The sequence below is a fragment of the Pseudochaenichthys georgianus genome, chromosome 4 (genome assembly GCF_902827115.2).
Source record: "Pseudochaenichthys georgianus chromosome 4, fPseGeo1.2, whole genome shotgun sequence".
Classification (NCBI taxonomy): Eukaryota; Metazoa; Chordata; class Actinopteri; order Perciformes; family Channichthyidae; genus Pseudochaenichthys; species Pseudochaenichthys georgianus.
In genome coordinates, this window is record NC_047506.1 from 17,991,040 (window position 1) to 18,007,772 (window position 16,733).

At 45.2% G+C, this 16,733-nt stretch overlaps 1 protein-coding gene and 1 long non-coding RNA gene across 3 annotated transcripts; one reads left to right on the forward strand and one right to left on the reverse strand.

Annotated features, from left to right (window-relative positions):
- Nucleotides 1-762: 762 nt before the first annotated feature.
- Nucleotides 763-15,926, reverse strand: LOC117445682 (small conductance calcium-activated potassium channel protein 2-like). The gene is made up of 8 exons (XM_034081488.2): nt 15,804-15,926; nt 15,271-15,366; nt 14,634-15,052; nt 11,517-11,658; nt 11,059-11,169; nt 10,719-10,846; nt 10,338-10,407; nt 763-1,876 (listed from the first exon to the last, which is right to left on the reverse strand). The coding sequence occupies exons 1-8, from the start codon at nt 15,861-15,863 to the stop codon at nt 1,589-1,591; spliced, it is 1,314 nt and encodes a 437-aa protein (XP_033937379.2). The 5' UTR covers nt 15,864-15,926; the 3' UTR covers nt 763-1,588.
- On the forward strand, nt 1,785-3,607 carry LOC139433709 (uncharacterized). 2 transcript variants are annotated; one of them, XR_011643099.1, is made up of 4 exons: nt 1,785-1,936; nt 2,037-2,327; nt 2,682-2,773; nt 3,155-3,607. It is a non-coding gene; the product is annotated as an uncharacterized lncRNA (long non-coding RNA). The 2 variants fall into 2 exon arrangements; XR_011643098.1 differs by having other exon boundaries at nt 2,066-2,327.
- Nucleotides 15,927-16,733: the final 807 nt, after the last annotated feature.

Sequence of the window (16,733 nt, forward strand, 5' to 3'; positions counted from 1 at the left end):
GTGTGTGTGTGTGTGTGTGTGTGTGTGTGTGTGTGTGTGTGTGTGTGTGTGTGTGTGTGTGTGTGTGTGTGTGTGTGTGTGTGTGTGTGTGTGTGTGTGTGTCCTTCACGCTACACACGTGATACACACACAATGTGCAATATGATGCCTCTGTCATTTGCCATATCTGATTATCTTTATTTAGTGGCTTTATACTCAACTTGATCCACAGCATTTCTAGCGTAAAGGTAGGGTAGGTAAGAATGGAAAAAACCAGCTCAAGTCCGCTAGAATTTGAAAGTACGCAGCCGAAAAAAATCTGCCCCTTCCTTCAGACTTCCCTCCTCCAACACAAACAAACGCACACATTGACCAATGAGGGCACGAGATAAATGTGTGCACAGATTGTGCCACGGCTTCCACAGATGACGTTTTTTTATGTATTGATTGTCAAAGCATGTCATGTATTCATTGCTATCGGGATGTTAAGAGCATTCCATGGAATATAACAAAAAGTGTTTCTGAAGTGAATTACCTACCTTTAAGTCTGGCCCTCTAAAGTCACTTTTTAGTAAGACAGCTTGTTTGTCTGACAAACTAATGGACTTCCTTAAACTTTAATCTCTGTGTTATACAATTTGCAATAGTTTGTGTGATGCCATTCAATTCAGAGTCCATGCCCTTATGGTCCTGACCATCCTGCAAATGCAAACATGAAACATCCTACAACAGAGATTTGGGAAAAAGTCTTTATTGCTTTTGTATTCGGCAATATGCTGATACTGTATGTTGCTGCTATGAAAATCAAAAGAAAGTAGGTCCTAAGGTTCTATTAATGTTGTAGGCTAAGGCCAGTGAAACACAAAGGAAGATTTCAGAGCTATATATAATGTTAACAATTTAATAATTATAGATTTACTTTATTTCTATTGCAGGTTCTCAATATTTGTATGCCTACAACTTTAAAATAAACTGTTGCTAGGTCATCATAGGAAAACATTTTCCAACTGAAACAGGGATTTTTAGGATATTTGTATAATAATAAATAATTATATAATAATGATCATAAGTTTAACTTGTTCATGTGACATCATGTAATGCACATATTCAAAAGTGCTGTCCATATTTTAAGGACAATCTCCATTTCCCTAATGTTAGATTTCTTTCAGAAAGAAATATTGCGAAAGAGTTGATTAGTAGACATCAAAAATAAATACTTATCCATTTGAGGTATGTAAGCTCGAGAATAAGGGAAAAATGTATTCCTCATTTCTTAATTACTTAGGAACTAACACACTTAGACTCTAGGTAAGAGACACTACTAATGTGTGTCTATTTGTAGCTGAAAACCCAGTCTTGCCTATACAGTAACTGTGAACCTCTGAGGAAACGAAAGAAAAATGATCTTCCCTTAGGCGAGAATCCCCTCACTAAAGCACTTCCCTTGTCATTTGGGCTGCTCAGTAAGAGCTATTACTCCCAGGGGTTTATTTGTGTAACTGTAAAAATGTGTAGCAGAGCGTTACTTAAAATGTTGAGAAAATGTTGAGAAAATCCTTCCCAGCATGAACAAAGTTTCCAGACTACAAGGAAAGCCACAGAGTGAGGCCTATGAGCTGTATGGTGTCTCTGGTGTGGTGGTTCCTGGACAAAGCTGCCTGGCAGGGACTGAACAGCACTCGGAGCTCAGGGAGGATGACAGGAAGTGGACGCGACAGGCCAAGTCGTCCAGGAAATCCTTTTGTAGCTTTGTTATTGCTTGAGAAAGCACAACGGGAAGCGACTGCACACTGAGAAGGATGGAATCCAGTTTCTCTTCCAGAGCTACAATCCTCCTGTCCAGCTCCTCACTTCGATGTTGAAGCTCCAACACCAGATCGTACATCATGTTCTGGGTCTGCAAAGCAACAGGGAGGACAGTTCATTCACACATTTTACAGCACGAGTCATCATCAGGGTAAGTGGAGCGGGGAACTTATCTCCTCATCTTTACATACATCATAAATGCAGAAATGTTGTAAAAAAAAATTAAAAGATACAAAATCTCACTTCCCCAGGAAACAAAAATCTGTTATATCTCTCACAGGCTCCGCCCTCTACTGGACTCTATGGGTACTCTCTTACCCCGCAAGCATTCTCCCACTGAGACTTCTATAGACGTAGCCGGCCCTGGGCGGGCCTACCTGAATGCGCGCGCATCACACCGTATAAAAGGAGGCCTCGCCTCCTGACCATAGATATATATAAACACTAGATGGCTCATGGGAGATTTTCCAGCGTAGCTGACCGGCCGCCATCTTGCTACAGTCAACAGTTACTCTGATTCGCGTTATGGTAGCTGTTGTCAGGTGAGTGATCTGCACAAAAATACTCTTAACTCACTGAAATCTTGACTGATTTACAAACGGTTTGGTTTATTATAAACATGATTAGCATGGCTATGATACAGGATGCTTGGACATGTTGAAATTGCAGCTTTTCTTTGTGTATGTGGTTATATTTATTAGCTGGCTAATAACAAGAGGCTGTCAGTGAGACCTAGTATTACAAAGTTCACCCAGCAACTTTACACCAGTGGGAGAGGCAGAACTGCTCTTTCTTTTCAACATAACTTAAGTTACACATGATTTCTTCCAAGTGGTTTGGCTTGTTAAAAACATCTTGCATTATGATACAGGAATTTGCTGGCTTTGTGTTTACAGAAGTACCTGACTATGCCAGACTTTTGTGCAGCCTACGGATGCTCTAATCACCGCAGTCTGGAAACAAGAACCCGTGGGATCACCTTTCACGTGTAAGATATGACAATATTATGACTAAAATTAGGATAATCGTTAATTACTTAGTGGATGTATGTACATTACAAGTCCTGCTACACAGGATCAGTGGGGCTATGTGAGATAATAGTATTGCAATATTGTTGTTGACCCAGCCTCATTAGAATATGTTGTTACCATTTCTTTACACAATTATTTAATGTTTCTATTGGACACCTTTTTTATTACTCTTAGTGTGGTTGTCTTATTCTTAAAGTAGGCTATACATACATGCATACATACCAAAAATATGATAATTTCGGTGTGTATTTTTGTCCTACCCTTAATGTTAAAGGAAAGAAGGGAGGAACATGTTGACAATAATTTATATATCTGGCTACCTTTCTCATGTTTTTAAGGTTTCCCAAAACCAAAGAGAGGAGGAGGCAGTGGGAACTCGCCCAAAGAAGGGACGGTTTTGTTTCCTGTGACAGGACACTGCTCTGCAGTGAGCACTTCAGGAGTGAGGAATTTGACCGGACAGGAGACGCAGCACTATGTTCCCCACATATGTTTATGTTTGCTCAGTCTAATAAACCCATAACATGGTTGTGAAAGAATACCAAAGCTGAGGCTGGACGGTGATTGATTGTTGGTGTGCCATGTGTTCTTCTTAATAATAATAATACATTTATTTTGGGGGGCCGCCTTTCATAACACCCAAGGACACATAGGATAGTTTATGTTTAAATTGTTCCCTATATTGCATAGGGGCAATATAGGGAACAATTTAAACAGTGGATTTTGTGATATATCAGCCGGGGTGAGACAAGACAAACCACAAATGGACTACAGAAGGACACAAAAGGACACATGGTACAGTTTATATTATTCTTGGTCTTTTTTCAATAACATATTTCAAAGGTTCTGGATTTGTTTACAAATCTAGAAACTAAATACAAAACTAGGATGATATGAAGATCTCATGTCAAAAATAATTGTGATAAATTAGACAGAACTGGCCTGTCTGTGAGCACATTTTATGTTGGTTTGGTTCTTCTGATAAAGGTGTGAATATCTAAATAATATACCAACATATGCTATTGTCATTAGTTGTGTCCCTGTTCTTAAAGCTAAGGCATTGCTAAATTAACAACTCTTGGCTTACAGAGTGGTAACATGAGACCGATTTTTATATATAAAATATAAATGTGTTTTAATTTTATAATTTATTTGAAATATTAACAATATAATAAAATAAATGGAAATATATACACTGGCAAATATTTAATATAAATACCTTGTGTGTGTGTGTATAGCTATTGCTTTATCTGATTAATGTTATTTTCATATGAAAGTCCATGATTATAAGTATGCAGTATCATAACTACATCTTTGATGTTTATAAAAAACCAAACCGTTTGAAAATTGAGCAAGCTATGGTTATTTAAATAGTAAACCATAATGTTATGAATGAGAGAACTGCCTGTAGCAAGATGGCGGCCAAGTGGCAACGTCGGTCTCAATTGGCCAGCAGCGCGAGTGAGTCATCTAGTGTTTATATATATCTATGCTCCTGACTATCATCCTTTTCTCTTCAGCAGCGGAAGTGATTCCACGAGAGACTGCTTTTGAAAGAAGAAGAAAGAGTTATCATACCTCCAGGGAGTCGCCACTGCTAGAGACCCGGGCCTGTCCTTCGTGCCCTGGTTGAAATAGCGGGCGCCGATCCCCACCACCTTGCTTCGAGTGGTTGGGGGACCAGGATATGGCTGAGGCGGTGCCATTCACGTTCGCCATTCCTTCCGGGTCTGGCGTCCATGGAAGTCCACCGCCCAGGGCTGTACTCTCCCTGGATGATGATCGTGGCGGCGGATGTGTGGGCTACTCACTTATTGCGAGAGATGCCCCCGCCTCACCAGGTCAGAGCGATTATTGGGCCGCAAGGCCGAATAAGTAGCTTGGTCCACGGGCTTTGCCCCAGGCCCGGTTCCCCCAGGGACCGGTGCTCGGTGGCTTCACGTGATATAGGGTCGCCCCTACTTCATCACAGGCCGCCACCGCTGCCCGTCGTGTGATGTCCCTGGGATATCACGCCGCGTGGCACTTTCCAAAGAGGATCGTGTTGATCTCCTGGGAGCCCCCGTGTTTACGGAAGGGCTCTTTGCTCACGGGATGAGGATTAGTCGCAGTGTAGCTGCTTCTTGCCCATTCCCAGAGGAAGAAACACTGTCCTCCACTCCCCGCCCCTGCTGTAAACCCCAGTATAGGGAGCCAGCAGGTGGGCGTGTGCACGTGAGTGGAATAAACCGAGTGCTGTCAAAGCACTGTGCGGGTTCAAGAGACGCTATTGCCGGCGTGCTGTTGTCAGAAAACACACCTTGCCTAGTATAATGGCTCCGATTAATGCATTTCACCGTTGCAATGGGAAATACAGTGTTAATACGTGGGCGCGCGGCCCTCGTGAGAGTGGCCGCGCTGCGTTCAGGGACCCCCGCAGGAGAACGGTGGTTTACGTTTGTAAACTCTAGTTCTGGAGGGAGGTGTGTGTGTGTGGGAAAAATGCATTCAGTAAAGACTATTGCATTTATCCCAGAGTAAGAGTCATTTCTCTCCACAATTCCACTTTCCCCCATAATGTCCGGAGACGGCATTGTGACGGCGTGCGCGGCCCCCCTCCCCCGAGGGCGGGCCACGGTGCGTTCAAAGATCTCAGTAGAGAGGTTAGACGAAGGGAGAGGTGCAGGCACGGAGATCCCGTGCCCGCGGCGCCCTCCACCTCTTCGGCCCACCCCGTGGAACCGGCGTGCCGGCACTCACGGGGACGGGTTTTTCGTCTTTACGGATCTGGCTGGCGGGGGGAGAACATCTCTCCGCCCGGGACGAGGGGGCGAATCCCGCCTCCTCCCTCTATAATGCACAGATCACTACGTTTTCTAATAAGAATGAGGTTGATCTGTATCCAAATCTAAGTGTATTTTGTTTCCACAAAGGCTACACTTAGGCCTACACACAATGTTAACCGTACAAATTCCCCATTCGCTGCCCCAGCTGTAGCTCCTGTAAAGGAGGTGGCTAATGGGCGTGCGCAGAGAGGGATGAACCGCAGGGAGTGCTATCTAAAGGAGAGCGCTATGCGGGTACCGTACAGGGACATTATGGCCAGCGTATTGCTGTCAGAGAACACACTACGCCTAGAGCAAAGACTCCAATGCAGTTTACCCGTAGTGGTAAAGGCTGCATTATGGCGGAGTCCACACTCACACAAGAGCGCGTGGCGGTGCGTTCAGGGACCTTAGTAAAACACACTACGCCTATAAAAACTCCGATTAATGCTGTTTACCGTAGTGGTGAGAACAGCATTACGGCCCGTCTACACTACAGCGTCGACAGCGTCGAAAACTCCAATCTGCCCATTCACTTTCAATGGGGTGACGTCACGTTGCCTCGCTTTTTCGCCGAACTGAATTGTGGGTAGCAGAGCGGTCCGTCTCCGCCGGAGTAGCCAGCGCCAGCCATTCAAATCCCGTTTCGCAAAATCTGACAGCTGAAGCCGTAGCCAATCAAACCATGTCTAAGCTGGGAGAGATATCCCGCCGTTCATTTCTATATTTCAAAAAAAGTTGGAGGAGAAACTAACTATCGCCGTAGCAAATCACCCGGTTTTGTATGACCAGACCCTCTTCACCTACCGGGATACAAACCGGAGGAACCAGGCATGGAGGGAGGTGGCAGAGACAGTGGGTGAAACTGGTAGGTTTTCGCCTGTTTGGGGAGTTTATATATATATTGCTCCCATAAAATCCCCGTTTTTTGTCGGGGCGGGAGATTCATGTGATTGGTTGTTGGTCGTGTTGCTTGAATAAAATCCCCAAGCTCCAGACACGCCCAGCTCCAAGCTTTTTTTGAAGCTGTAGTGTGGACGCTCCGTTAGGGTGGAGCGCGCGCTCACACAAGAGCGCGCAGCGGTGCGTCCTGGGTCCTCAGTAAATAATCGGCCCTTTCTGTGTCAACCCTCCAGGGGCAAATCTTCCCTTCGCGGGGAGTTTTTGCGGTGGAACGGGTCACCAGAGAGTATCACAGCTTCATAGCTGCTGCCCCACAGCTGAGGGCCTGTCCATTAACACAATGTTCTGGGGAATGGAAACTCAGCTGTGTGCTAACAAGGTGGAGGGACATGAGGAAGCAGCGTCCCACTGTACCACATGTCTATACACTGTACCACTGTATCACATGGACCACTGTCTTGTGGGTGTCCCACACTCACCTCTTTTTATGGGCATGCGAGAGGTAAATCTGGATGGACAGGACGCTGAAACGGGGCTATTCACTCCAGTTCTGCAGCGTCCCACCCCCTTTTATGGGCATGCGAGAGGTGAAGCTATCCTCTCGAGAGGGGATGAGTTTCCTCTCAGCAGAGATTCAGGCTCTGGTGCAGAAACAGGCTGTGTCTGTTGTGCACCCTCAGCGCAGGGAAGAGGGTCTTTATTCCATATACTTACTGGTTCCCAAGAAGACAGGGGAATTCAGACCTATTCTAGATCTCCGCGGCCTGAATGGCCACATTTCCCGCAGGAAATTCTGCATGCTAACTATGAAACAGTTACTGGGGCTGGTGCAGCCAGGCGATTGGTTCACCACCATCGACCTGAAAGACGCGTACTTTCATGTAGAAATTGCTCCAAAGCACAGAAAGTATCTGCGTTTTGCCTTCCAGGGAATAGCCTACGAGTACAACAGGCTGCCGTTCGGCTATTCCCTATCCCCACGCACATTCAGCAAATGTGTGGCCACAGCGCTTCAACCACTGCGCGCACACGGCATGAGAGTTTTCTTTTACATAGACGACCTCATAGTCATGGCTGGGTCACGGGAACAGGCAATGTTTTGCACAGCACAATTGATCACACACCTAACTAGATTAGGCTTTGCGATCAATTGGAAAAAGAGCACCCCCATACCTCACCAACGGGCGTTGTATTTGGGTGTGGTGCTCGATGCAGGCACGTTGCGCGCCACCCTGTCAGAGAGCAGACGTGCGTCCCTTCTTCAGGGGGTACGCAGACTGCGACAGGGGGCAACAGTGACAGCTTTTACTGTCATGCAGACGCTGGGTCTCATGGCGGCTGATCACATGATGGTCCCGTTAGGGTTACTACATATGCGCCGCCTGCAGAGGTGGTTCTCCAGCCTGCGCTTGGATCCCAAGAGGCACAAACAGCGGCTGGTGACCATACCCCCCTCAGTGAGGGGCAACCTCCGGTTTTGGGGGTCCCCGGATCACCTCCGGAGGGGGTCTCCACTGGGACGGGTGACCTCCTACATCACAGTGTTCACGGATGCATCCGGAACAGGATGGGGAGGGACCTGCCTGAAGAGGACTATAGGTGGGCGCTGGGCTCTAACAGAGTCTCGACACAGCAACCTCCTAGAGCTACGGGCGGTAGTGTTAGTCCTCCAGCACTTCAGGCCCTTAATTCAAGGGAGGCATGTAATGGTCAGGAGCGACAACAGCACCACAGTGGCTTATATCAACAGGCAGAGTGGACTCTGTTTGTGGATCTGTTAGCCAGCCGGCGAAACAGCCACTGTGCCCTGTGGTTCTCCGTGGCTCGGAGCGACGACCCACCCTTGGGGGTGGACGCGTTTGCACACGAGCCATGGCCAAGGAAGCTGCTATATGCCTTTCCACCGCTGCGTCTCATTCTCCCCCTCCTGAGGAGAGTGAGGCGAGAACGTCTGTCAGTCATCCTAGTGGCTCCGGATCGCGTTGGGGCGCCGTGGTACTCAGAGATGACACAGATGAAGGTGGGCCAGCCCTGGGCGGTTCCCCAGTTCTGGGATGCGATGTCTCAAGAGGCAGGTGCAATCGGGGCGTTACCCACTCTCGGCCGTCCTCTCCAGGTTTGGCTCCTGAGAGGGACAGGTTGAGACAGGGTGGATTGTCTGATAGTGTTATTCAGTCTATCCAGGCAGCTACAGCTGGATCCACCACAGCCTGTTACAGGCCAAAGTGGCTAGGATTCCAGCGATGGTGTGAGGAGTGGAGAATAGAGCCCCTATTTTGTGAGTTAGGCTCTATTTTATCCTTCTTACAGTTACTGGTGGACAGAGGGCTTGCGCATTCAACAGTGAAGGTGTATGCAGCAGCCATCTCGTCCTGCCATGAGGGATTTGGCGGCAGGTCAGCCTTTAGTCAACCACTGATGTCGCGGTTTTTTACAGGGGGTCAGGAGGCTGCGCCCAGTAGTGCACGCCTCCACCCCACAGTGGGACCTACCCCTAGTGCTCGAGGCTCTGGCCTCGGGTCGTTTGAGCCTCTGGAGCTCTCCTCTCTGAAAGCATTGTCGTGGAAAACAGCTTTGCTTCTTGCCTTAACGTCAGCCAAAAGAGTGTCCGAGTTAACTGCTCTGTCGGTGCACCCGAGCTGTTTACAGATTCGGGGTGACCGGAGCGGCGCGACACTCAGACCGAACCCCTCCTTTGTGCCCAAGAGCCTAAGGAGTGCGTTCAGGTCAGGGGCTATTCAGTTAGGGGGTTTTAGGCTTCCCCCCATGTGGGACCAGGGAGGCTAAACTGCACCTCCTCTGCCCGGTGCGTGCGCTAGCATGTTATGTAGAGCGCACGGCTGCCCTTAGACGCACCGAACAGCTGTTCGTGTGCTTCGGGGGCGGGGTGATCTGGAAAGCTCTGTCCAAGAAACGCCTGGCAGGCTGGCTCTGCGAGTGCATTGCACATGCCTACGGACAGGCAGGGAGAGCCTGCCCCACGGGGGTTCGTGCACACTCCACACGGGCTGTGGCTGCGTCAACAGCCTTATTCAACGGTGTGAGTGTGGAGGATATATGCACAGCGGCGTCTTGGTCGACGCCAGGCCCCTTCATAAGGTTTTATCTCTTGGACATGTCGGGCTCTTTCTCCTCGTCTGTACTTGCGGGGGCAACACAGGACTGGTAGGGGGGAGGGGGGTTGTGGGTCAGTTGGCATCTGACCCCCTCCCCGGACGTAATGCGCCTTCGCTGTTCTCGGGCCTTCGGAGGGTCCCGGGAGGGGCGGGGGTGGCGCACTGGGCCCTTACAGGGCTGGAGGGCTGCTCTCCTCCTGCCGAGAGCAGGAGGGGGGAACCCTTGTTATATTAGCACAGGCGGAGCCCTCTACTCGGGGCACTGTCTGTCCTATTCCGCTCGCTGAAGAGAAGTGTAGGATGATAGTCAGGAGGCGAGGCCTCCTTTTATACGGTGTGATGCGCGCGCATTCAGGTAGGCCCGCCCAGGGCCGGCTACGTCTATAGAAGTCTCAGTGGGAGAATGCTTGCGGGGTAAGAGAGTACCCATAGAGTCCAGTAGAGGGCGGAGCCTGTGCTAATATAACAAGGGTTACACTACGTAACCCGACGTTTTGTCACCTATCAATGCCCTGGCATAGTAGATAAACAACAGACGACCACATCTTTGTAAGTGGTAACATGTAAACCCTATTTCAGTGGACATTTCGTAATATGGTTTACTTGGATTAAGCTACATACTTTTGGTTTCATCTGGCAAAAACACTGAAGACAGCCCTATAGTGACAAACTCAACAACATACAGTGCTTTTACAAACCTTGGCAAGGTCACAAACTGTATTGGCCTGATCAGTTAGTTTCCTTTGCTCCATTTTGACTCTTCGCAGTCTGAAATAGAAAATAAGAATCAAAGTCATGTTTTGTTCCATTCAAAATAAATGCAGAGTAAGGTTTATCTTTGACAAAGTAAGTCACAACCTTGGATGGATCATGTGTAAACCAGTTTAACTTGGAGTCAGTATCAAACCCCACAAAGGACACATGAATTAAGAACACATTACCCCTTGTTAATATATTGGAAACCAATTAAATACGTTTATAAGAGCAAAGGGTGACAACAATGTATACATTCCAGTTGTAACTATCAATTTGATGTTGTCTTTACTCTAGACTTCATGGTGATGAGTGTGTACACCTACTGGTGGATGGCTTGCAGGAATTTACGCTGATGGTGGCGTACTCTGGCACGATCAATCTTCTTGACCAGCTTGGTGTTTTTGTAAATGAGCCAAGTCTCCCTCAACACATTGGCTGCTGTGTTTTTTACCTGTGGATGGGAGAGTATCATGCAGATAGAGGGATCTAATTAACTGTCTCCAGTAACATTTACAGTGAGTAATGTCTGTTGATGAGGGTTCTCTCTAAAGGTCTTTGTCACAGAAATTAGACAGAAACTGACAAAAACATGGCCCCAAAACAAAACAGTATTTTACGTTTAATCTGCAGTTCTGTCAATATTAACAAAAATACAATCATTACCTTTTTGTACAGCTGAGTATCCAACATGAAGTTATGGACGTGCTTTTCGGCTCTGGTGAGTTCGGACTTCCTTGCAACAACAGCGACCACTAAAGCCGTGCAGCCGGCTCCCTGTGGAGAAGAGCAGTGGTTAGTGACACTGTATTGTTACATTACCACCAACTATATTTTCACTATTAATAGAGTCATCTTTATACTGGTATTTAAGAAACATTGTTATGAAACCAAACAAGATTCAAGCTTCAGTAAGCAGAAACTATGGATTTTGTTATGTAAACTGGTAAATATAAAACAGTTAAACGTATTTGTGTATTTTTCCTATGATTCGCGCTTCATGTAATTTGTATTCGTTTTTTACCCCTTTTAAGTCATTAAAATGTATTACATTGATAATTGAAGTACACAGATTGTTTGGGATTACTCTTCACTACATGCCAGTTGTATTGTCCCTATCTCACCATGATTCCTGTCAGCAGACAAACTCCCTTCCCACAGTAGGTGTGAGGGACCATGTCGCCGTACCCGATGGACAGGAAGGTGATGGAGACCAGCCACATTGCTCCGAGAAATGTACTGGTCACCTCTTGAGCATCGTGATACCTGTGGAGGCATGACACCTGGATGTAAATCTGAAAGGTCTGAGAGATGTCTTGCTCAGTTATTCTTCTTAAGTAAAAAGCAGACTAACACTAAGTATGATTACTCAAAATTACATCTCATTTGAGGGTGAAAGCGGTACTCAGATATTTTACCTGGTTAAAGCAGGAATACAACCAAAGTCATTAAAAAAGTTACTTAAACAAAAATATTAGAATCAAAATGTACTTAACGCAAAATAATGAATTTATGTATTATATTGATATATTCATGGGGAGCTTGTGAAATTCCTTCAGCTGGGTCAATAGAGGCCTATTGAAATAATAAAATTATGAATCATATGTTGTGTTATTAACCCTCTGGAGTCGGTGGACGCGCCGGCGCGTCCAAGTGCGCATCATTTTACGTAATTAATCATATATTTTCGATTATAAGGAGTAGAAACATGATTCAGATATCCGCGGAATCGCCGGAAGGGTAGCTTTCCAGCAGTATCTCCTGTGAGACTGTAACCAGGGCACAACAGCCAATATGGCCGCTCAAAGCAGCTTGACTTTACACTGTGTGGGATTGGTGGATTCGTGTGTCCGTCAAGGAAATCTCAGCCGGCAGACATCATGGTCTGAAATGACCAATGGACATCGAGAAATCACTAAGGACCTACCCACCAAGTAAAAAAAACATAAACCACGTTTCTCCCATCAGTTTACGTGTGGAGAGAGAGAGAGAGAGAGAGAGACAGAGAAAATGGCTAAAAAAAGTTGCCGACTTCACTCGAGATTTTTTTCGCTAGCAGCAGTAGAGCCTCAGATGTTCAGAACCTGAAGTCTTCGACTCTTCTGAAGAAGAAGAACACAACGACAACAACAAGGATCCATTTGGACATGGGTAAGTGTAAATATTACAGTAATAGTGTACTAGCAATGTGTGGGGAATACCGCGAAAATGAACAATAGGTTTATTGATATATATTTGTTATCGATATTCATGAACTTTTTCTTGGGACAAAATAGACTCCATTAGCAAACGTTTACTCTGTGTTAACGTTATTTTGGTGTGTAAAAGTGAGATTACATGTGTAGATGATTAAATTAATCATTTATTCGTCCCACAACGGAGACATTTACAGTGACATGATTTTGCCATCGATTATTTTATCATACTGTTCTGTTCTGTACAGATGAGACTTTGTCATAGATTTATTTATGTGTGCCTGTTATTATTTTACCGTCCTGTACAGATGAGACTTTGTAATCAGATGTAGCATATGTATATGTGTGTCTGTGATTTTATACTGAATGTAAAGTAACTGGAAGTGTGTGTGTGTGTGTGTGTGTGTGTGTGTGTGTGTGTGTGTGTGTGTGTGTGTGTGTGTGTGTGTGTGGTGTGTGTGTGTGTGTGTGTGTGTGTGTGTGTGTGTGTGTGTGTGTGTGTGTGTGTGTGTGTGTGTGTGTGTGTGTGTGTGTGTGTGTGTGTGTGTGTGTGTGTGTGTGTGTGTGTGTGTGTGTGTGTGTGTGTGTGTGTGTGTGTGTGTGTGTGTGTGTGTGTGTGTGTGTGTGTGTGTGTGTGTGAGTGAGTGAGTGAGTGAGACTCCTTTTCCAACCTCCCAAACTTTCTTTTTATGTGTGCATTGTTATTTGTGCTTGAGCAACATTTTACTTGAACTTTATTTCAATGAAATTAGTTGACCTAGTTGTCCTACATTTTTATTTGTTTTACAGAGATGTTTCACAGCTGTCTGGGCCTAGTGGCACACAGGCGGCGTTTATCCAGCAGCCACAACATCCATCTGTGCCGGCCCCCAGGTCAAGATCTACTGTGGCTCAAGGGCCTTCACTAGAGCCATCACCACCAAGGACCAGCAGACCAGCATCACTACAGCTGCCTCCACCTCCATCTGCGGCTGCCACCAGGTCAAGATACACCTCAGCACAAAGGCTCCACCACAGCCATCACCTTCAACCCACCCAGCAAGGAGGTCTCGTGGAGGTCTCGTATAGCACTTGTACACCCCACCTACACAGCAGCCCATGCACCATCACCCCCACCTACACACAGCCAGACCCACTGTCTTGGAAGACAGACAAAGACCTTGACACTGTCTTGACATTTATAATGAATAGTTGGTTGAAAGTTCTGATGTTCAATATTGTAAATAGTTAGATTTTCCAGTTTCTTATATTTATATAAATAGTTGGTTGAAAAAAACATATTTATAATAAATTGTTGGTTGAAAAAAAAGGTTGAATGCTCAATTTGTATTTTTACACATCACATGAACCTTGGTATGTAATATGAAGTCATTATTCAGTCCTGATGTATCTCAGTCCCTGCTGTGGTGAAAGTAGAGTGATAAACACTCGTTTTACTCAAAATTCGAATACATTTTTTTTCATTTTAGACATGAATTACACATTTATATACAGTGTAATTCAAATATTTCACTGCTTTTGTGATCCTAAGACTTTGGTAACCAAATCTAAAACACCAAAACATTTCGATCACATGAGTACATTTGTGTTTTCACAAGAGTTTTGAAGATTTTCCGAAAATCGGATGTCACATTTTAAGCTTTTGAGCTACTTATCTCATCAAACAGTGCTCTAAGGTGAGTAATTTGCATATATAGCAATACCAGAGATTGTCCTGAACATTTTGATATTTAACACATGGGGTGCCATGTGAGAAGAAATACATTTAAAAGGGGATTTAAGAAAACGTCAACAATTCGAGAAAATACCCTTAGACTCAACTAAATTGGCAAATGACTAGGGCCTAAAGTTATTAAATCAATGTATAAGAGTAGAGGTACAATAGTTGCCTCTGAGATTGGTGGAGTATAAGGCCTTCAAACCAACAGAAAATGGTTTTAACTAAGTACAATCCCTAAGTGTTACTTACTACTTACCTCCACCACTGTTGGTTACTAAAGAAAGAAAAGGAAGACTGAGACGTTCAGGAGTTTAAAGCTGCTGTACCTCTCACACACACGCACGGTCCACGCTGCGATGATCCAACAGGACACACTGAAGACCAGCAGGACTGTGCCGGGGCAGATGGTCATCAGAGTCTTCATGACAAAACGAGTGTCAAAGCTGATCTTGTTGAGCGCCCCGATACTGCGGGAGGAAGCGTCGGTGAACAGCTTGCTGTGGAGCAGCATGACCCGGCCGATGAGGTAGAGCCGCAGGAACATCGGCACGGAGAGGATGATGTCGATGTCAGCGTCCGCCACTGATGCTGTGTAGCTGAAAGCCAGACGAGCAGTCCAGGTGAACACATACTGACCTGGGATCGGATGGATGGCACAGATAAGGAGCTCGAACGCTACAAAGAGAATCCGCTCAAAGGTCATTGCTATCCTCCAATCGTCGGCTCCGTTGTCCACCATGAAGAGCTGCAGGGAGAAGATTGTAGGGGAACCTAATTAATATTGCATATTAAAAGACATGATCTAACCTCGAAAGCAGAGAAAAATGATGATGAATATTTGTTTGGACGGAAGATTTGAATTATTTTTTAATATTTCGAAAATAAGTGTTCTCCTGGGTAATAATAAGGGTAAACCAAGATACACACAGGTATGCACTGATTTCTTTGAAGTATTCCACATACCTGGATTTCCCTTGCATGGTACATCACAATGAGTCCAAGAAGAATGGCAGTAGAGAGGCTGATCAGACCTTTCAGGACATATGAATATATGGATTCCTGTGTAAATAATGGAGATTAAATGGTCATTGCATTACATTTTGAAGACACACTTACGAACCAAAATAAAAAGTAAAGGAAAACGTTATTATCACAAATAAGGGAATTCACGGTGCAAAGGCACATAAACCAGTCATTTAAATAGATAATTAAATGATGAAATAAAAATAGGTGATGTTTGCCCTCAAATCAATGGATTTTTTCAAAGCTAGGGCTCTTTATTGAAATAAAGTTGCTCATAGGGCTTTCAATGTTGCGACTCAGTTGCTATTGTGGCACTATAGGGCAGCCGTTTGTTTAGCCCTATACCGTCTATGGTTTAGCCTCTGATCAGGTAGTACATCAAAGAAACATGTGAAACCTTTTCTGCTCTACATTACACTTCTTTGTTCATCTGTTATATACAAATAAAGTGGGTTTATGGAGGACTCAAGTACCTTGGTGTAAAATTCCCTTGACAGCTCAGTCTCGATCACCATGACAATAATGCCAAACATCCCACAGACCAACGCGTAGTCACTCAGCTGCTTGCGCTTCCCAAAGAGAACTTTTCTCTGACCCAGCCGGTAGCTAATGTCCTTGGTCTTCTTCCGTGGTACGCTGCCTTCCTCCCTGCTCAGGTTCTCACTGTTGGCCTTACTGGAATCTTCTCTGATTACTTTGGAAAAAGCGTCCTCCAGGATGGCACTGTGAAGGAGCTGGAGAGGTTGTTGGCCTGAGTGGAGATCTGAAAGGCTGGATCTTAAAGTGCCATGGCTGCTTAGCGGTCGCACTGCGTTCCCGTTGATCCCGATGTCATGAGTTGGTGGAGGAGTGTGTTTGGGGAGGGAGAACCTCGACCCACTGAGCTGCTGAGAGTTTGTCTGCAAAAATAAGAAAGACTCATCACTTGCATTGTAATTTTTCAGAAACCCTACTATTCTGAGCAACATAAACAAATATTGTTGACTTCTACAATCAGGAATTGAACTTGCCATTCAAAGATTCTGTCTGGTTTTGGTAGAAAATATTGATGTAAATGTAAAAATCAATGCAATAACTATCTTGTTAATAGCATGTTGTCTAACATCTTTTGTTTTGTTGTTGCTGCTACCTTTTAATTACAGATAGGTAATATGTGTATTTTTTAAAGATGTAGGAATTGTTATCGCGCAAATTTGAAAAAGAAACCTTCCATACTCATTATTTAATTGGTTGGATATCAACCTCCTACAAAAGGTCCGTAACCGACATCATTTAGACATAATTTGTGTACCTGACTTTGTCGCTGTCTGGCTCTTTCTGCCACTACATCCTGGTTCTCAAGTGAGCTGTACTGGCTGGTGGTGAAGGACTGCACACTTTTGTTACTAGCTGGAGTAGACGAC